Source organism: Spermophilus citellus (genome assembly GCF_964194105.1).
Source record: "Spermophilus citellus genome assembly, chromosome: 10".
Taxonomy (NCBI): Eukaryota; Metazoa; Chordata; class Mammalia; order Rodentia; family Sciuridae; genus Spermophilus; species Spermophilus citellus.
The window spans coordinates 82089299-82112319 of NC_138197.1; the positions used below are offsets into that span (position 1 = coordinate 82089299).

General features: G+C 34.6%; 1 protein-coding gene across 4 annotated transcripts in view; it reads right to left on the reverse strand.

Moving 5' to 3' along the window:
- Positions 1-260: 260 nt before the first annotated feature.
- Positions 261-23021, reverse strand: part of TAFA2 (TAFA chemokine like family member 2) — a 368454-nt gene continuing 345693 nt past the window's right edge. For all 4 annotated transcript variants that reach the window (XM_081311269.1, XM_081311271.1, XM_081311270.1 and 1 more), the window contains one exon: positions 261-2348. In XM_081311269.1, coding sequence (XP_081167395.1) covers positions 2337-2348 — 12 coding nt within the window. In that variant the 3' untranslated portion in view covers positions 261-2336. The remainder of the gene's footprint in view (positions 2349-23021) is intronic.

Consider the following 23021-nt stretch of genomic DNA (forward strand, 5'->3'; position numbering starts at 1 on the left):
TCATAGCAAAGAAGCAAACCAGATATTGGAACCTTACATAAATGGCAGTATTTGCTATGGATTTTTATGAAAAGAACAGTGAAGAATTTATGACAGCCTTCTTAGGAATTCAGAGGCTTTCCTCCATAGTAACTGACATGACTTTAAAGTATAACAAAATAACATAGATTTTCCAAATCGTACTTATGAAAGAGAGTCCATTTTGTATCCCAATTTTATTCACCTTTTCTGAATAGTCACAACATTAATCTACTGGGGATAATCTAGTTAGTATATTTTAAATTCCATTTATTTTTTCTATTAATATGCATGTGTTACACTTGTATATAATACAGAATTTCCAGTGTTGTTTTAAAGGACATAGTTTAAAAAATGAGAAGCATGATCTATAATTTCAAATGAAGTTAGGAGAAATTCATAATTTTCAAAATAATACAGTTTTCCACTTTGTTCTAAAGAAATTAATGATATTCTAATTGATGCAGAAACTCCAGCACAACTATTATTTCTTTCTTTATGATTTCATGTACTTTTGAACCACGATAAAGTCCACTTGGAGCCATCTGGTTAGTTTTATGCACAGTTAAAATGGAGGCAGGAAGTAATTTCATTCCCCATACTTGTGGGGCCATAGACTTGTAGTTCAATGCTAAAAGAATATTTTTCAAACTTAATATTAATCAACTGTAAATTTTTACTTGTTCTTCCTAGTATAGTGTCTGGATATTATATTGGTCTTTGAATATTGTTACAAATTAACAGACTCAAGGATCCCAGAACTTGGGAGCCTCCCTCATGGAAACCAGTCTGTGCCTAACTGGCCATTGTCAGTGAATTCTAAAATTACAAAACATTTTCACACCTTCTCTAACAGGATGGAACTGCTAATAGGATCATTTCAGAAGTATCTTCTGAGTAGTCTAAAACAAGCAGGACACAGAAATATCTCCCTTTACATTCCTTCAATCTATAGGTTTACACAATATTATTACAGAATGGCTCTACAATTTCCATTCTTCCCTCCTTCCACATCACAAATGAAACAAAATAAATGCAGTATAAAATTATACATTCTGTAATAACTTAGAAAAAATTACATAAATGTTTAAGGCTTTTAAATATTTATAAGACGTTCCCGTAGAACCAAAAAATCACGAATGTTAAAAGACTATGAAAATGTGGACAGAATACTGGCCTATGAAATTGTTCAAATGGAACAATTGTAAGCAAATATTTATAAATTTCTGACCAAGGAAAATGAACAATTTATTCTATCAACAGACTGAACAAATATGTAAGCATTCAAACAGTCAATTGGGATCAAGCAAGAGACAATCTTTTAAAATGAGATAGAAAAAGTACATTTGAAAAAAAGTTTCAGAAGAAGTCTAAGTGAATAACGTTCAAGCTAAGAATCAGAAACGCACATGCATCCCTGGTGAGTTTTTGAATCTGAGGGCTACATAATACCTTGACAGTTCACTGCTGATTTCTGTAAAGGTAAAAAGTAAACAAAAATAAAGAAAGAAAAAGCCCACTTTAAGGGGAAAAAAAACAATAGAGTGCTCTAGAAGTAATACAAAGTATTGTATAATGAAGATGATGATCCGGTTCTAACTACTAGCTATTTAACTGACAGAGAGCTGCAGTAGTGGGTTAGCCTTGGGGTAACATGTCAGCTTGTCTATACATTCTTACATGATTGATGTACTCAGATTACTATTACTTGCCAACAATAATTATTATCGATGGATATATATTTCCATTCCTTTAACAAAACCAACCTTAAGATGTTAAAACACATAGGCTTTTAGAGCTCCAAGATTAGGATACAAAGAAAATTGTCTCAGTCTATGCCATGCCAGAGAAGTTCTCAAAGGAAGTGTCATCAAAGCTGTGTACAGTCCCATTTGCCAGTGAACAAAGGACCCAGGAACACATCCATGACAGAAGGACAGTGTGCTTGGGAGACAGCTTTCAGAAACAAGAAAAGCAGTCACAGCTGGACCCAGGACCCCAAAAGGTGACTGTGACGTCACACCGTAAACACCCACTCTCCACCAGCTCTTCAGACAGCAACTTCAAATTCCCTTAGCAACTTTACAAGTGGAGCGCAGTTCAAATCTGAAGTCTTTATGATATAGAAGTCCATGTTTGACATTTTTAAAGTCTTGATCTGAAGAAGAGGCTGGTAACGAGCCATAGAATCCCTTGGAAATAGACTCTGGAGCCCTTCTTCTGAGCAGTATAAAAATCTTCAAGATCACCTCAAGAGTTAAATTTCTATGCATATGTTCAATGTAATCAGCCTGGAGGATCACTTGATTTATCCTTGGTTAATGGGTTACCTACAAATGAAGGAGAAAATATAATCAACATTTCAAAATATAGCTATAGTCTTAAACACAATTAGCAATTAATAGGTAACTCTAGTTTGCTATATCAAATATATTGCTGAATTTTAGAGGATTACAGTTTCAAATATTTCTGACTTATATAACAGTACACTAATTTTTTCTTGTCATCATTTCACAATATTTTCAGAGCTACTTTCACAGTTATTTGAAGGGCTTTAACTGTGACCAGAATAATCTCAACTGGTAATGACATTCTTCTCAGAACCATAGAATGATTCTGAAATCCCTGTCCTTTGCATAGGTTTGTTGGATATAACCCAAAGATCATAAACACATCATACCAACCCTCAGTGAACAAAAGTGTTGTCCACTGGAAAATAATCAGATCATGGTCTCAAGAGAGTCCTTGGGAATTGGCTCTATAATATTCACTCTTGAAATGGTTTAAAAATTGGGAACCTATTTCACTCAATTATGTGTCAGAAAAATCACCTATTTGTAAGAACAAAAATATTTGGGAAGAATGAAGAATAGTACAATGATTCATGACATTTAAAAAGTGCTCAGAAATTCACATAAAATTGATTAGCATAGTAGCACTAATGTTATTTTAAATACTAGGAAGATTTACAGTGAATTTTTGTACCAAGGAAATCCAGGTATACAGGAAAAACTAGTAACAGAGTATCTGATAAAGTACATTATATACACGTACACAAGGGGATAGATATACAGAGACAGAATCCTACTGTGTCAATGAATTTCTAACTGTACCCTAGTAATAGGCAGTATGTTCAAAAACATTACCTAATATTCTTTTGTAGTAATGGTTATAACAAAAAGTGAATTTTTAAAATTACTGCAGATACTTTAGTTTTAAGTGACATAGGTACTTGTTCTTGATAAATCTTTTACTAAAAGGCTGGTTTCTATTTATTTTCTTTTGTTGTATTCTCATCAGCTGTGAAAAAAAGAAAATATTAAACTATATCAGAGTTCTGGCCAGTGCCATGCCATGGCTGGTCTCAAATATACTACAGAAAGGAGATGTAAAATTCAGAAGTGTTTTCTTTGCATGAAGGCAGCCCTCTTGCTCATGTCTCTGTGGCCAACTAATATTACTAAAGGAGTCTTGGTCTGCATCTTTGATGCATCTTATTCTCTTGAATAAGATGGTTGCACAGAGCAACCATGGAAGAAAATGAACTGAGGGATGAAGGTTGCAAATATGAAGGACCTGATGACTTTTAGGGATTCTGAGAACAGGAAAAATCAGGTGCAGGGAAGTAACCTCAAGATCAATTTTTCTGCCATACTTTGGTCACTAGACACAAGAAGTATGAGGACCTCATATGGAGTGTCAGTGCAAGAAGAAGGTGGGAAGGAAATCCTACCATTTCTACAGGCATTATATCACAGGCAACTGATGGAGACCATTGATCATTGTCATATAATTTTCATGATAAATTTTCTCCTTACACTTGATTTAACACAATCTATGATTTCCATTGGCTGGATTCACCTGATTTTTCTGACAATTCTCTTCTTAGTAAAAAAAATTTTGAAACATAACATGGGGACTATATTTCCAAAATAAGTGCTGAAATAACAGGAAAAGGAATAAAGAGATTAAGAGAAAACAAAGAGCTTAGCCTTAACAGGGGTTCAGGGTAGGGCAACTGAAATAACATGGTGGAATGATGTAGGAACCTGGTGCATGACTGCAGGAAAACAAGTGGCATGTTATCTTGAGCCATAACAAGCCCCAGTTCTAAGTGATGTATTGTGTTATGGTACACAGACTTACATCTTCATTCCAAGCTAAATATTTGATCCTGTGGGTTTACATAAAGCTGAGAAGAGAGTCTCTCAATAATTTTTATGGCAGAGCTTTGTCTTCATATGATTTTGACAAAACACAGCCAAATTTACAGCGCAACACCAAAGACTCATGTAACTGAAACAACCTTATCCCCATCTCTAGAGAACAGGCATTCACACACACACACACAAACCTATAAAAACATAAAAGTGTGTAACATACACTATGCTACATAGTATATAACTCATATTATGTATATGTTCCTGTACTCACAAATATAGGAATATCATAAATACACATTTTATGAAGCTATGTTTCTATCAGATAAAATTGCTAGGAAAAAAACCCCCAAATTTTAATATGGCTAAAAATAAGTTATTTTCTAAATAAGCATGGGCTGAAGCATAATTGAAATTACTTTTTCCTCACACTCAAGCTACACACAATGTTCCTAGATTATTAATATTAAAAATATCCTAGCATATTTTATGAGATAAAGAATAGAGCATAAATCATTTCTAATGTCATTGAAAGTGGACAATCTGATTCAGATTTATTTATTTATTTATTTATTTATTTATTTATTTATTTATTTATTTTGCAGTGCTCAGGATAGATAGAGCCCTAGGACACCTGAGTTATATCCCCAGACTTTTTAATTTTATGATAGGGTCTAACTAAGTTGCCCAGGCTGGCCTAGAATTTGCCATCCTCCTGCCTCAGCCTCACAAATTGCTGGGATCACAGGCTTACTTTTTAAATTTTAATCGGAGAACACATTACAGTTTGACATGCAGAGGTTTAGACTTAGGCCAGAGTGGCAATAATTGTAATCACCCTCAGTTTATCTATATGTAAAAGGGAGAAAATCTTGTTAATCTCACAGTGTTGCTGTGATGATCAAATATTGCTAGCTCTGTCAACCCTGAAGATATGAGTTTTTTTAAATGCATAAATAATAAATAAGCCACTAAAAGTCTAATGAAACATTCACACTGTCAGACATTTAGTCAAATTAGAGGACTGCACTGAAGGACTCAAACGAAGGCTGACTAATGACTCTCCCTTTCGACATAGTATAAGATGAACATGTATGAACATATGTCAGCACTTTCCCTGACAACCTCAAGGTTTACACCAAATAGAATAGCAAATACTGAAATATATGGGATATGTATTTTGAAATATATAAAATATATTGTAATATATTTAAAAATGCATAGAAAATGATTCTGAATATTATCAGTAAGTCACCTAAATGCAAAAATCCAAATAGTACTTTAAAATAAAATTATTATCTAAAATTAAACAAAAAAATCATCAACCATTTAAGAATCATATGCTCATTAAATAAGTAAAACTAAATAATTCAAGTTTAAATTGAATGCATGTTAATGGCAGAGATGGGGACAAACTAAATTCCATTTTACCTTGTGTGGACTATAAAGTAGAACATCCTAGTATACAAGATCTGCTTAAACAAGCAATCCAGCACTTCAAAAAGTAGAAGTGATCAATTTTTGCCTGTATTTGTTCATTTAGGTCATGCTTTAATTCACAGATCATTTTAATTATGAACCTTCTGAACTCCTTCCTAACTTGAACATTTGCCATATTTTTAGAACTTAAGTATTACTCTTTTCACTCAAGTTGTATTTTTTAAAAGAGGCCACAACAGTGGAAGCTTTACCTTTTCTAGAGGATTTTCAGCAAGTTTTCAGTAACTAAAAGCAGGAGATTGCAATAAAATCAGTTTTACAGGACGGGAAATGACAGTTGCTACCCATGAATGCACACTCTCTTGTTCTGAGGGCAATAGATATAAAATACTGCAGGACGGAAAGAAACGGTCCTGCCATCGTTATGGTTACACCTCGAGCTTCCTGTGCTATAATCACTATCTCAGTACATTTGCCTTTCTATGAGTAATATTTCACAGAGCTGTTCTTTTTTATGTAAATCTTATTTGTGTGTCCTACACACCAGCTAGTTTGACATTTGCAACTACTGGAGCACTGAACACATGCAAAACACAGAGAAAAATAATCTTTTTTTTTTTTTTTTTTTTTTTTTTTAATTATTTTATTGTTGGTTGTTCAAAACATTACATAGTTCTTATTATACCATATTTCACAGATTGATTCAAGTGGGTTATCTTAACAATAGCTTGCTTCTCCAGTCACAAGCACAAAAATATCCTGGTAATGATCCACCAGAAAGAAGAAGCTAATCTGCTAACATGGAACAAAAAGTGCAATTCTTTAAGAACAAAGCATCCACTTAACCCAATCCAACAAATCTAGAATAGGATCCAGATTACATTCATCAGAAATTCATGTTAAAATCATGTCTTAATCTATTCACTAATTTAGACTAATAAAATAAACCAGGTAAAAAACAACATATATGACATTTGTTAAACTTGAAATGAAGCAAAGTCAATAATGTTATTCTGTTTCTGTTTTATAATATGAGCATTATAAAATGTCCTCTACCTATCTCCAAGTTAAAGTTAGAATGGTAAAAGGAAATTCAAGAAACTATTTTGTCCCCAAGTGTAAAAGGTGCTTTTGCAAAATTTTAAAAATCTTTATGTTTCTAAAGTTCAAATTACCTTTTTTTTTTCTGTTCGTATTCTGCTTGCTGGGTTATCCATGGGAGCCACATAACTACGGTAAGAGACATAATGCCAAATAGCCTATGCAGGCCACCTGTGTTCAAGTTCATGTCCTATCACTTTCTAATACTACAAATTTGAATAAATTAAACTCCTGAACTTTTGTGTCTTCATGTGTAAAATGAGGATATTATTACTTTATGCCACACATTTGTTATTTTGACTAAATCAAATAATATTTGTGGAGTACTTGACCCAGTAAATGCATTTTAAATACTGACAGGTGGTAACAGCGGTAATTCTCAAACAAGATACAAAAAGTGATATATGACTCCTATGGAAAGGTGGTATTCTTATCTACAAATACTGACTTAAAATTAATTTTCTGTTTCATATAGTCACTCATGTTGCAATTATTTCTTCTTATAATCTTATTAATAATCAAAGTCATGCATCAAAAATGTGATCATTTTTTAGAGAGTTAGATTGTAGTTTAGAGGGTTAGGTAGAAAGCCATGGTTCAAAGTTTGTGCCTTGACTTCAGGTTGCCTGGAGTCAGTGGTCAGGTCTGCTGCTGATCACAGTAAAGCAACAGTACTAGCATCTGCACCATAGGGCTGAGAAATACTAGATCAAGTACTGAAAACAGTGCCTTGCAAATGAATACTTAAGAAGCACTATACATGTTAGCTATTAGTATTCCAATACATATAATTTTTAGGCATCTGAATGCACTGAACTCAGTTTTTGCCCCGATTATTTCTGAACATATGTTACTAGTCTTTTCAGATACATAATTCCATTCTGTCTCTTTGTCTTTCAGATGGGCCAGATGCCATCAGCCTTTGCATGCAAGTGATATATTTAGGATCAAGCTTTAAAAATTAAAGGTTGTCATGATCATACCAAAATGAAATGCAGACCTTTAAATTTCCTTCTTTGTCATCGATGGTTCCTCTGACCTAGTTTTTCTTTGAGTTCTATCCTATATCCCCCCATTTTTTTTTCATCTCGGTTGTTATGTTTGCCATCTACAAAAATTTGTGAGATCACTGTCAGAACTCCACACCATCAGTGTGAATCCTATGCTATATTAGCTTAATTTACAAAATAACATTTTCTCTTCTCTAATGTGGTCATTAAAATCTTGTTCTGAGGATCAGCAGGATCAGCATTATATTCTAGAGCATATACTATTGTCACATACACAGAATAATAGAAGAGGCAATGTTTTCTGAACATTGCAGTCAACTTCATTTAAAAGAGTTAAATTTTCACTAAATATCCATGTTATTAGAAAAACGTGTATGTTTGAACTAATAAACATTATTTAAACAGCTAGAAAGCAAGAAAACGTGGCAACAGTTCTGAGGGGAGGCAGAAGGTTTCAAAGCAGTCTATGTCCAATCTTCACAGTATAGCTGCCTAATAATATCCCACATAGACACAATTTCAAACTCACATTCCAATAAATTTAACTTATTCGATCAAGTTGTAAAAGAAAGAATAGAATACCTTTTTCGTAATCCTAAGTGCTGATTCAAATGAACTTTTCCTTTCCTGGAGTAAAATTGCTGCTTCACCGCCAATGTATTTTTAAAATGTAGCTCTTACAAGTACCAGAATTAAGCTCTTGCTTCACTTTTTGTGTACAAAGTATGCAATTAAAACATCATTATACTGCAGTAGCAGGTTTTCTCATTTAAGCAAGAGAAAAGCTATTGTGAGGTTGGTCGTAACTATACATGAATGCACTTGTCCTGTCTCACAGCATCTTATACAATGAGGTATTCCAAAATTAAAGAAATGTAGCTGTTTGGGATATATATTCATAAGCAAGCTGACTAGATAACTTTCATGTACAGGTGAGGTTCTATAAGACAATGACATATGAAACAGCATCATAAATATACCCACCCATATAAAAATTGAGCCTATATTTTACTTTCATGGTGATAGAGGTGATTTCCATAGCCCTGAAGATTCTATTGTCATATTACAGTTTAATCCTGAACCTTCCCCTTCCTGCAAAAGAACTTTTGGTGCTAGACTTGAATGTTTATTTTAACACTGGGATAGTAAAGGCCATCTGTATAACACTTCAGCAAGGGTCACCATTTCCACTAAATGACCTTGAGCTATTCGATTATCTTTTGTATAAATTCTTGAAAGATCTGTCAGCCTTAGGTGAGTGGAAAGATAGTCACTTCAAACAAAAGAGAGCACTTCTGTAGCTAACTGATTATATTTAGGTGTAACTCAGTGTGAGACCCAGTGTGGAAGCAGAAAATAGATATTCCCTAGATTTCACATATAATCTCCTGGACTTGTAGGAAAAAAAAAAAAAACATAACACCAGTTATGATTAAGAAGAGGTTGTCTCATTCTGCTAGTCAGGAGACCAGACTTTTTACCAGTGTTAAAATAGTTTTAAAACATTGGATAAGTTACATAGAAATCTCAGAATCTCCAGAGTTCTTACTATCAAAGTTAGCTAGTTCTTACTAGCAAAGTGAGCTTCTTTCTAATTCCCTCCCAGCCTTCCACTACTAAGATTTTTCCTAAGATGCACTGATTCCCTAAAACTTGGTCCTGAGCACCTAAACTCAACAGGGGTATAAGCACTCCATAGACTTCATTTTATTTAAAAGACCTATTCATTATATTAGAATGCAGAACTACTGAGTGCTTACCACAAATACAACATCTGTCAGTGGCTTGGAGCTTCCGGTCCTGTGCAAATAAAGATCTTGACTGGAAAGGAATCTTTTGAACAGATGGACTTGTACTATTTCTTGGAACTTTGAAAGCTGTACAGTATGCTTGCCATGAACTCTCCTACGTGACTCAGGGAAGCAGATGACAGTTTGCACTACCATTTATGCACATCCCTCTGCTCAGAAACGGATCAACTGGTTGTCTCTGTATGGCACCCACTGTTAACCAAGCAAAGTACTCTCTGCTTTCTCTTTTGGTAGCTAATAAGTTGCTTGGGGATGTTCTTGAATGTGTTAAGACTTTCCTTCTCCTTCCCCTGGACCCCCAGCAGACACATTTTCTGTGTGTTCCAGATGGAAAACCACACAAAAAAATTAAAAATTAAAAAAACCCCAATAACACAATAACATAATGCTTAAGGCAAAAAGCATACAGGATTTGGAGAACTTTCTTGGAAACATCTGAAAATTTCTTACGAAGGAAAAATAATTATTTTAAATGCCTTAAAGCCAGGCATGGTGACACACACCTGGAATCCCAGTGACTCTGGAGGCTAAGGCAAGAGGATCCTAAGTTTGAGGCCAGCCTCAGCAACGCAGCAAGTCTCTGACTCAAAATGAAGTATAAAACAGAACTGGGGATGTGGCTCAGTAGTAAAGCAATCCTGGTTGAATCCTCTGAATCACTAAATAAATAAATAATATATGCCTCAAGAAAATATGAGTATATTTTTAAAGATATTATGTCCACATGCCAGCATAGTTTACATATTCTTAGAGACAGTTGAGATTTTTAACTCAATTGGAATTTCTCTCATTTGCAAAGGAATAATTTGAATTGATAGTTTTAGTCTACTTTCTGCAATAAAGCTTTATTTTAAATTTAAATCTGGTCAAAAATCACACTTCCCAAGGATCTTAGCTTTGCTACATCTAAGGGAGAGTAGAAAAAATATGCCAACATGAGGAAAAATTAAGAAGGGCTAAAACTTGGAAGAAATTCTTTCTAGTGGCTTAGAGATTATTAAAAGAGCATTTTATCTTAATTTCCTGGTTGGTGTGAATGACAAATAAAAATGGCTCTTGGTAAAAATCTTTCCTTGAGATACATGTCTGAATGAAGAATATGTTCCTGTTGCTTTGAAAGGGACTAGATGTAACTTGAGGTAGGACAAAGCCTGAACCAGCAGTTTTTGAGAACATGTCAAAAACAGCACATTTCTCTCTCCTTTCCATCCTATCTTCTTCCCTATAATTAAATTTAGTGCTGATCATTCCACATGTGGTAAGTCTTTAAAATAAAAATATTCCCTTTCTGCATGTTGTAGAAATATATAATCCATTTTCTGAAGGGCAGGGCAGCACAGAAAGTGATGTCTAATGTAGAGGGTATTGTGACTTTTTTTCCTTATTTACCAGCTATAATCCTCCTTGGGTTTTTCTAATAATATAATCACAATTCAGTAGTCTCAATTTTCCAAATTTCTATCTAAGCAATCCCAGGTAGTTAAATCTAGTTGTTACTCGTAATTGCTTAGGTGCAGGTATGACCTAATGATCAATATGGAGCAATGCTAATATATAAAAAAATGGCCCATTAGGTAAGAATGAAGTCTGGCTTTAGTTTATGAAGATTAAGTGAAAGCATGATGGCTCAGTACATTTTGTGATAATTTCCAATTAACAGCCAGAGGTTAAGGAATACACACAGGCTTTTATATTATCCATTTTCTATCTTGGAAAAGCAATACTGCAAAGCTACAATATTGGGTTCACCCATCATAACATATTGGCCCTTGGTGAAAAAAAATTGTCCAATATATGGACCTTATATCACTTCAAAGAATGATGCCTCTCCCCACTTTTTTATAAAAACAAATTATTGTCTTTCCTTGTTGACCACTGAAGTGGTCCTTTGTCCTCTGACCTCTACAGTTATACCAAGTACATCATCAGAGGCACCTGAAATGCTAATGGCAACTATAAGAAAGATTAGGTCATAGTTAACCCTATTACCATGGTGTACACACCTGCTGCTCTGTGAGAAATAAACCAAGACAGGAGCTCATTTCTGGAGTTGTTTTGAATCTTTACTTCTCAAGGAAACTTCTGCCCCTTCCTTAGAATCCGACCAAGACTAGGATTCGCCACAACTAGTGCTCCAACGTGGAGCCAAAATATTTTTGAATGTGGAAAAATAAAAAATTGTCATCAGGCACAGCAGAAACCTTCTCTTTCTACTTCTCCATTCGAACTTGAAGAGTTTTACACGTTTGCCTAAGGAACAAACACATGTCAGGCACTCCACTGTTCAGTCTTTTATCACAGGAAGCAAGCTTGGGAGAAAGGGAACATTTCAACAAGCACAGGGACGGCAAGGAAATAACTTTCTTTACCTCCAAAAAAGCTCACGGTAGGGAGCATCTCTCATAGAAGATTATAAACTCCTAGTTGTTTTTGTTTTTAATTCAGAGACACATATTTATAAGTGGGCTCTAAAATAATTTTTCACAAGAAATTGAAACAAACATGGTAAGAATTCTCATGAATATTTTGGGAAGCATTCTGAACAAATGAAAGAAAAAAAGTTCATTAAAAATCAAGTGAGAAGGTTACACTGAAATCAGCAGGTAGTCATTTTTACATAAAAGTATAAAAGAATTATAGAAGCAATAGTATGTAGTAATATTCTATTAGAATTCCAAGATTTAATATTTGTAGTCATAACCATTCCAGGCTTGTCAGAACACCCAGGCCTACAGTAATGCATGATTAGCTGAGGCATGAACTTGAATCACACACACTTAAAGGCAGGTAAATGGGACTGGGTCATTTGACTGACACCTGGGTCTAACCATCCACGGATATTCACTTTTTAAGCCAACTTTGCAGTTCTTGACTCATTATCAATTCTGTAACTCTAGTTAACTGTGAATGGGATCATGACATGTTTCAGTTGTAATTTATAACATTTTATAGATAAAGACTTTAAAAAGTTTTTTATATTTTCTCTTTCCCAAAGTACTCCAAAGTTATGAAAACATACTTTTAAATTTCAAATATTTGAATAGCAATTTAGAATTTGAAACAAGTTCTGAATAGCAATAACATATACTCAAAAATCATATGGAGGAGTTGTTAGTAATTAAAATCAGATAATAGATGGTTATTATTCATGGTAGCATGAATCAAAAGTAAAGCAAAAACACTGCCAACATAAATTTGAGAGGTCAGGATAGTTAAAAATAATCAAGGACTTGGGGCATGGTGGTACATGCCTGTAATCCCAGCAGCTCTGGAGGCTGAGGCTGAGGCAGGAAAATCATGAGTTCAAAGCCAGCCTTAGTAAAAGTGAGGCACTAAGCAATTCAGTGAGACTCTGTCTCTAAATAAAATACAAAATAGGGCTGGATGTGGCTCAGGGGTTGTGTGTCCTTGAGTTCAATCCCAGGTACTCCCCCACCAACCACCAAAAGAAAGTAATAGTGGAGAAAAAACAAATCATGCCATAATAGAAAATTATATTTTATCATTTGGAAAAGATTTGGAGTCCTGAGTAATAAAGCCAGATCCCTCTCCCTGATCACTGCTAACCTTCACCTTTCCCTGCCTAACCAGAAAATGTAAGATTAAAACACTGGTCTGAGGAAAAGTAGAACTTTCATGTTAGAGTCCCCCCTTGAGTTTAATTGAATTTAGTTGAATTTAACCAGTTTCTAGGCACTATCATTATCAAGGCCTTTATTCTATCTCATTGGTACAATTGCAATAATGTCTGGTTGTCTTGGTAACTTGTCTTGTCCCTCACAGTTCCTTCTCCTCTTTGCCACCATCATTTTGAAAGGATAATTTACAAATTCATCTTATGACAGAAAAGAAATCTAAATTCCTGCCCATGATATATATAGTCTTTTATTATTAGACTCCAACCAACCCAGCTCTATCTCCCCTTCTTCCCAAAGGCTGCACAGAAGCACATGTGCTCAACTCCAGCCATGACATACTATATACTATATGGGATGTGCCCATTCGTCTTCATATCATCATGACAATTTAGCTTTGCCTGAACTATACTTGTTCCAATTCCCAGAGATGTTACCATATAATGATTCTTCCAGTTAGAACTTTGTCCATAACATATTTTAAGACATATTTCATCATATTATGATTATTTATTAAACTGTTTGTCTCACCAACCATGAGGTATTGCAGAAAAAAATACTAGCATACATTTTGTTTCATCAGTACAAAGAGCACATAAATGATGTGTAATGAGAGGCTAAAACAGTAGATGAATGAATAGTAGATGGACAGAAAATCAATAAATGAATGAATGAGTGAAGGAAGTATATATGGAGAAAAGTAAAATTAGAAGTAGGGAACTAGAACTAGTATTTAGATTCTCTATAAACAGCAAGGGAAATGATTAGGTGACCCAAAAAGTCAGTTCCTCCATTTTTAATTTTTCTACGATTAGTCCCATGACTATGTGGTTTCAGAATTCGAAGTTATAGATATGTATGGGTCCTGACATTCAGCTTCACATTTCTATCTCAGATATTTAAATTTATTCTCACTTGGAAAAGGTCTGATTTTTAAAACAAAATTAATTCATGAAAATAATAATGCAAGAAGATAATAGCAATCTGTGATGGTTTAATTGGTATTAGACTAACCACTAGGGATGTGGAAAATGTCCAAATGGATACATCAAGGTTGATGCTGGCACAGTCATTACAGTTCATATTTCAGTTAGAAATTATACCATTATTTTTTAAAGCATTTCTCTCTTGCGTAATTTCCATAATGCTGCTTAACAGTGTCAGAAAATTTTTTCTCATGAATGTTTTGTGGTGACAATTATCCTACACCTAAGAATTTTATGCTCACTTGACATCAAATATGTTGGTATAATTGAAATGGTATCATATTTCCTATAATGGAACAAATACCAAAATGATTGATTCACCACTGCTCCTAGTATTTATTGTGCATGCAATCACACACACATATACAGAGAATACAACAATCTCTACTTATTTATACTTCAGGATCCCTGACCTATCTTGCTACCTTTCCCCTCTACCCCTCAAATGTAGACTGGTATTTTATTTTTATCTATCTATCTATCTGTCTGTCTGTCTGTCTGTCTGTCTATTTATTTAGTATACTTTTAGTTATAGATGGACAAAATACCTTTATTTGTATTTATTTATTTTTATGTGGTACAGAGGATCGAACCCAGGGCCTCACACATGCTAGGCAAGCACTCTACCACTAAGCCCAGTCCAAGCCTGTATTTTAAAAAGAAAAGTTGTCTAGGATGTCAATGATGGCTGGTCATTGGGTTCTTCAAGGAAACTTTGGGCCTCCTCATCCTACTTTGGCTTCCATTTCTCATATCAGAGTTGCCAGCATCAATAGGTTTCTTAGTTCACACCATTTTTTCCCTATAAAAGCCTCAGTATTATACTATAAGTAGTTTCCATTTACTATTATAACTTTTATTAGTTTCTGAACTAAGTACTATTATCCTCAGTTTACAGTGGAGGAAACTGAAGCTCAGATAAATTAAGTGAAATTTTCCAAAGATGTCTGAAAGTAGTAAGAGACAATCTGGGAGTGTGATTCCCATTTGAGGTTTACAACCCCGTGAAACAGGTCATGTGTTCCAGGCTTCTCTATTCATCCATTTGACTATTATTTATGAAGTACATACTAAGTGGCAGGTACTGTGCCAGGTGTAAAAAAAGTAAACCAAAACCATTGCCCCTATGGAACTATCTAGAAAAACAAATAGCATACATAATTAGGATTATTTAGTTATTTTAGCCCACCCCAAGAGAAAAATAAACTCAAGAGGGAAGAGAGGCATGTTTGAGATAGGAATGCATATCAGCTGGTATAGACAGGGAAGATTTGCTTAGAAATTGAAGTTTCAGCAAAGGCCTACAGAGATAAGAGCCAATCAAGCTGGTAGCTGGGGAAGAGCATTTTAGGTAGAGGGAAAAGCATATGCAAATGCCCTGAGACAAGAAAAGTGGTGAGGCAGCAGTGGAGTAAGCAAAGGGAAAACATCACATAACAAATGTGATTATGCTTCTATTTATACTCCTATGTTGCTTGCGAGGAATAATCAGAAGGTAAAAGCAGAGAAGTCCCTTGCTTACACAGATCAATGAGAAGGAACTACAAAGAAGTTACCAGTAACACATAGAGCTTTACAACCTTTTCCCTCAAAAAGCCCCATTCCTGGAAATTGAAATTGGATAAAGCTTGGAAGGACAGGGGAGACCACATAGACATCTTTTTATAAGCCTGGAAGCCACTGTTCTTTCTGTCCAAACAGTGATGGCTTTCAACCTTTAAGGAAAAGGAGGGTGGTGAGTGACATTGTGTAAGGGGTTGCTCAGGATAGGAAGCAATAGAAGTTTTCCCTGGTAAATGGCTTCAGGTAACCAATGGAGAATCTGAATGCATAATTTCTATTCACTTGAAATCTAGCTATAATGAAGATTTCCTAGTATAGAAAACTATGATGGAACAAGAAGGCTTCTCAATCTTTCACTCTAGTACCACAGCATTTGGCTTATCCTATATACAAAGAGTACTGAAATCTTAAAATCGTGAACCTTTTTGGTTCTTTGTTAAAAAAAAAATTCAAAAGAAATGTGAGTTCAGTTATGAGAAAAAGTAACTATCTCATGGTTTTTAGGGGGAAAGGAAGAGGTAGAAGAATAATCTAAACTGGTACCTTAGGCAGAGGGAAAGGGATATTTGGGGTCCAATACCATCCATGGAAAACTAGTTTGAAATGTGTAGAAGAGAAAAAGACAAAAATATTTGGTCCATTTAGACTTTCTCTACCCAAATATTTTTACCTATAATGTGGAGGCCAGGTTGCCTGGGTTTAAAAAGTTAGATGCTATATAACTTTGGTAACCTCTTTATTCCTAAACTTCCTCATCTGCAAAATGAGGATAATTATTAAATCTCTCTCATGGGATTGTTATGATTAAATGAGTTCATATGTGTAAAGTACTTTGAATATTACTTCACCATAGTGAGAACTAAATATATTTTTACTAATTCTAGCAAAAATGGAAGTGGTATATAAGTAATGACACTAGACAAAGTGACTTATCATGTGGCTTCTCCTGAGGAATTTAACTTTTTATCATCAGGAAATGTTCCTATTTAGCAATAATTTTGTCACACATTTTGGTATTAGTATTATATTAACTTTCTCTAGTGTTTGCATATATATATGTTTTCTTTTCTTTTCCATTTTTCCTTGAAGTTTAGATAAATCTCTGTTCAGCAGCACATATTTGTGTTTTGATCTTTTGGTCTACATTGACAATCTTCCTTTTAATTGGATAACTTCACCCATGTGTAATTGACATAATCACCGGTATGTTTGGGTGAAATTCTACCATCACCTGAGTGCTTTCTAATTATTCCTCTTGTTCTAGATTCATTTTTACTCTCTTCTTTTGCTTTCTTTTGTATTGACTGTTTTTATTAGCCTGTTATTTCTTCATTGGCTTGAAACTCACACACACTTCTACAGTTCTTTTCATGGTTAACTTAGTGCCATGACTCTCCAGTTTGATTGTTCATTATTGTGTCTTACTTTTGATGGGATTTGTTCCCGTGGCCTTGTCTTCATGTTTGTCTGGTTGTTTTTATTGGGTGTTAGACATCATATGTGAAAATCTGTGGACCTATTGTGAGACTGGGATTGGGAATCTTCCCTCAGAGAGGAATCACTTTTACTTTTGCCAAGTACATCCTAATAATCCCTGTTTACTTCAATCCAATTTCAGGAATTAAAATGCTTCAGACTGAGTCCAGGGAGTGCTTTTCTCCTAATGTTTTCTAACTTCAGAATGTAGCAGGTTGGGTTTCCATGAAAAACCAGGGCTCTCTTCCTGGTGATTTTCGACCTGCTATACAGTCTCCTGGAACTGCAAGGCTGCTGATGAACTTCTATTCTTTATGCCACTCCTTCTAACATTGAAAATAGCCTCTGTGTGTTGACACAGAACTGGACTAGAATCTCTTGGTCTTCATCTTCCCCTAGATTCTGGACCAGTAATTTTACTTCCTCATTGGTTTTCCAATGCCTCAGTGCATAGTGTTTATAATTTATTTGGTCTAATTTGTAGGAATGGGGGAAAATAATTTGAAGATTTTTACCTGATACATAAATTAGTAAAAGAAAAAGTCAAGGTAGATAGGTTCAATTTCACTTGGTGTTGAATATTATCTACAAGCTTATGTAATATGTGAAATTTATCTTTGGCATTCTTCCACCTGTATAACCCTTCTGTGTTATAAATTATGTTTAGACTGAGTGTAAACTTGCTTTCCTATAATGCTTAAAATAGAAACTAACTGATGCTTATAGGTGGAGTGACTATATCTTCCAATGTGCCTGGAATCAAATCAGGGATAGTCCTGATTTCCAACTATTTCTCTGACTTCCTGTTAGATTTGTCCTGGAAATGTGGCCTAGTATGGACAATAAATTGTATTATCTGCCACATAAAGCAATCACCCTTATCATGAATATTTGAAATTTTAGTAAATAACCCTTGAATATTGAAGTCTTCAAACTGTGAATAAATGACTTTCTGATGCAAAAATTTTAACCATGGTAATAGACCAAAAAGGAGCATACTTTAAAGCATAAAATATTTCTGAAACCTATTAAATCACATCAAGTTGCTAATAAATGTTTAAGGTTGGTACCTCACAGGGTTCCCAGATAGAGCACTGCAATAACTTCTTCAACTTTCCCATCATAAAGATGAGACATGAAGATTGTAATGTGAAAGACTGACTGTCATATTCTCAGTGAGTATTGTAGTCCAGAGCCCCCAACTCTAAGAATCCCACGGAAGTGATGGCACATACTATAACCTTTGAAACAAAAAATTTGTTATAACAAGGAAGTCAAGTATTTTTTTATGAAATGTGACCCTATTTTAAAACATTGTGATTCTGTGATTTTGTGTCAGCTAATATCCTTTTAAGTTTCTTGATTTTTTTGTTATTTTCCCAATTTTATCATGATAAAAAACTATCGTAATAGACTTTCACCAATTTCTCCTAAAATTGAAAAATGAGGATTATATATGGACTATAATTTCCCCTGAGTTCTTTTTTCCCTTTCTTTTCCATGAGTAATTAAAAGTTTACTAAGATATTTGGAGTAAAAATGGGAGTTCATAACCCACTTGAGTCAAATGTATGAAAGATGATATGTCATGAGCTTTGTAATGTTTTGAACAACCAATAAAAAAAGTAAAAAAAAAAAGTTTACTAAGAAGTAAAGTGTCCTAAACATACTGAATATTCATTTGCTGATGATAGTGATGATGATAAAGACAATAATGATGGATATAGATTTCAGAGTATCAGGCAGGCAATAAATATGAGGTAATGATTAAAAACACAGAGTGAAGAATATCATTTAGTCATGGGGTTATTCTGACTTGGCTATTTATTTGTGGCCATATATAGTAAAATTACTGGTCCAGAATCTAGGGGAAGATGAATACCAAGAGATACTAGTCCAGTTCTGTGTCAACACACAGAGGCTATTTTCAATGTTAGAAGGAGTGGCACACTGGTTTTCATGAAATCTAATTATTTAATAATAAGAGTTAACCATAAGTGAATTCCTGGCTTTTTAATAACTATAATTGTCATTTATAAAGCTATGTACTTCCCATACAAAGCACAGGACCAATCCTGCATTGTTTTCAAATGTTATGCTACAGTCAAGAAAAATTATAAAGATGGTATTTTATGCACATAATGTCTAATATAATTTTTTATCTCCTAAGAGCAAAAATTCACATATTACATTTGGTTGAAATGTACTGAGGTTTAAAAAAATCACTTAGCTTTTATTTGTTATTCCATAAATAGGAATTATAGGTCTCTGCTAATTGGTGAACATCTATAAACACTTTCTGCATCAGTTTTTACTTGGTGTTTTGTGATTTAATAAGAACATTAATGTTCTATTAGTAATATAAATGTGTAAGGGTGGTTCAGCATTCAGTAAAACAATCTTTTGCTGTTCCCACAACCACTCAGATCAACCTCATCTTAAATTGCTACAGGCACACAAGTAACAAACTTAAGAGTAAAATAAAAAGCACCCCCCCCCTAAAAAAACCTAGAATATAGATACAGAATAACACTCTTTTCTTTCTAGTTAACAAAACATTTTAATTACAAAGATACAATTTTTTTTGTGAGGTGCCTTTGAACTGTATTTGAAAATAGTAGCTGAGTGGAGATCAATAATTGCAATGGTCAGAAATGCTCCTTTCACTTTGTAGCCCCAGTAAGTCCTCAAGAGATGTGGTTGGAAAAGCAATGTATTGTGGCTATAAAGAAGCTACTCCTTCATGTTCTTTCAGCACACATCTGGGAAGACCACCTTTATCATTAATTAGTACAATAGGTTTCCACCTGCCCCATCTATGTAATTGAAACAACCAACTCTGTGATCATTACAAACATCAGAATCTACTTAATCTACCTCCAAGGGTTTCTTTCTAGGATGAGTTTTTGTGGCTCTAGTAAAGGGAAACAGGGGCAGAAAGAACAGCTTCCACTGATTCTGTGCTTTCTCTTTAACACCCTTGTTTAAATAAGAATGGGAGTAGTAAAGGACATCTTGAGATATTTCCACATTAGTATTTATTTGACAAGACTGATTACTGTGGAATAATAATGCTCACATTTGAGTTATGTGAAAACTGGCCTATTTTATTAGCCTATTAACAACTTACTTGATTTATGTATTTTATTTTAAAAGCACATAAACTCTTAACACTCGTCCAGGAACTATTTTAAATACTTTATAATGTTAAAAATATTAAGGTACCTAAGGAATTATGTGGTAGGTACATTATTGTCCCCCTCACAGATGTAGTGAAGAACATAGATATAAAGTAACTCCCTTGGTCCACCAGCTAATAAACTGCAGAGTTAGGATGTGAACCAAGTAATCAGACTCGAGAAACTGGGTTCTTAATCATTATAACACCCTTGAAGCTTTTTTTCAGCAGAACATACCAGCCATCTTTCACTGAGATAAATGGTATCCATCAGCAATAGACAGATGATAGATGGATGGATGGATGGATGGATGGATAGATAGATAGATAGATAGATAGATAGATAGATAGATAGATAGATAGATAGATTGCAAGCTCTGGGAAATGTATCCACTGTGAATTCCACTGTGAATTTCTAAAGCAAAGCTGATAGAATTCTTATAGCCACTCTGGAATCTTCAGTAACCGAGAGGAATTTTTTCATACAAAAGTCCTATTAAGTCAACATCACTATGACACCCCATCAAGGACTAAGATATACTTTCTGACACATTAGGTTAAATAAGTAGGCATGGAGGCCCAGAATGCTTCTGTGAGTACAATTTTTAGCTCTGTTGCATGCAGTGTGAGAAAAATGAGGTTATTTTCCTTGCTATAATAACATAGTAACTAATAATATATCTGACCATGTCTGCCTTTTAGCCTTGGTTCTATATAAGGAGGACCCAGAGTTGACACCCCAAAGCTACCTGTGATGGAGGGATAGCCTGAGTGAAATATAAACCTTGGATGTTTTACATTACTGAGATTTGAAGGCCGTTTTTGTTATTTTTCCTGCTGAGCCCAGTTTGACTAATACAGAGTCTATCTCATTATATCACAAGTGCTAACTTCTAAAGGGCAACAACAGAATCTTACCTATGTATTCCCCAAGATTTAGTAGAGGGACTGACATATAGTAGGCCTTCGGGAATGTTTAATAAATAGAAAAAAAAATCTATTTACTCTCTTCAGAACACCATCAAAAGGAAGTACAATACCTGAAATCCTAGAAAACATATGCAAACAGCTTGGAATATTCTAGAACTCAGAAATTCCAAGTAAAAATAATTAATTTAAAATGGGTCAAAGGGTGTTATTATGTGAAGTCTACAATGGAATCACTATATTACAACTATAGATAAATTTTGTAATGACATTCCACTAAGCAAATTCAACAGTTAGCACAAGAATAATAGTGTTCTTTAATTCACATACAATGCATTTCTAGTCTCCACAGATTTTTATGCTACTTTAACATTGGCACCTGGGTATAACCCTGCATATTGTGACTGATTTGAGAGGACCTTGTTTCATAAGCTACCTAAGACATTTCCCTTTGTTTTCATCTTATTACATAAATACGTCCAAATGAGTATTTCTTGATGGACAGTATCTTTCCCCCATGAAAGCTGCCAACTTCTCACAGAATGCATGCTTCCAAAAACCATTACCTTTCCATCTTACTTCTACCCATGGAAATGCCTGAGTCATAATGCTGGATGCAGATCTTTGACTCACATTATAATTGTATATGGAAGATTATCCATACATAGATACACAAAAGCTGTTTGTTATTTTTTGTTTGTTGTGTGCTAGTTCTTTGGTACTGGGATTGAATCTAGGGGCAATTAAGCATTAAACCACATCCCCAGGTCTTTTTATTTTTTATTTTGAGACAGGGTGTTGTGAAGTTACATAGGGCCTCACTAAGCTGTTAAGGTTGGTCATGAACTGATGATCCTCCTGCCCTCAGTCTCCCAAGTTTGGGGGATTATAGGTGTACATCACCACACCTAGCTATAAAAGCTGTTTTAAAGATGCATAAGACATCTAAGAATATCAGTTATGTAGGCATTAACATTTCAAGAACACATGATGTAGGCAGGTCAATATTAGTCAAACTCTTCTGGGAAAATTATGCCGGAACTATATTTATGATATAGTGATTACATGGCACCTAGAGGGTGTACACTTCTTATGAAAAAAAATATATTTAATTGGAGGGTGTACACACTTAGAAATCAGACAGATTTGGGTTTGACCTTTGCACTTACCTTTTGTTCTCTTGGGCCTTCAACTGACTGGATGAGGGACACACACATTGGGAAGGGTAGTCTACCAATATTAGTAAATGCCATCCAAAAGACACCCTTACAGAAATAACTTGAATCAAATACTTGGTCACTATGACCCAGTCATGTTGACATACATAATCAACCATCACATTTGACTTCCTGGCTTTGTGAATTTCAACTCCTATACTTTACTTCCATGTGAATAAACTAGATCTGATGACTCAGAACCAACTAAAATACTTCTGGAGCTCCTTTCTAGTGAAGTTTGCAAGAGATATTCTTTCAATGTTCCATTCTCCCTGAAAAATTGGTGAAAAGGTAGTGGGTGCCATTTTGAATAGAGATCAGTCTACCTTTGTGGCTTTTGGCTTGTGGAGCTCCCATTATGTACTAGATAAAAAGAAGGAACTGCCCTGAAGAATCAAGTAGGCCTATTCTGAAGCAAACGATGTGCAACATCATGGAAGAGTGAAGAAAAAAGATGAAAATGTCTATAAGACTCCACAAGGGTGACACAAACTAAACT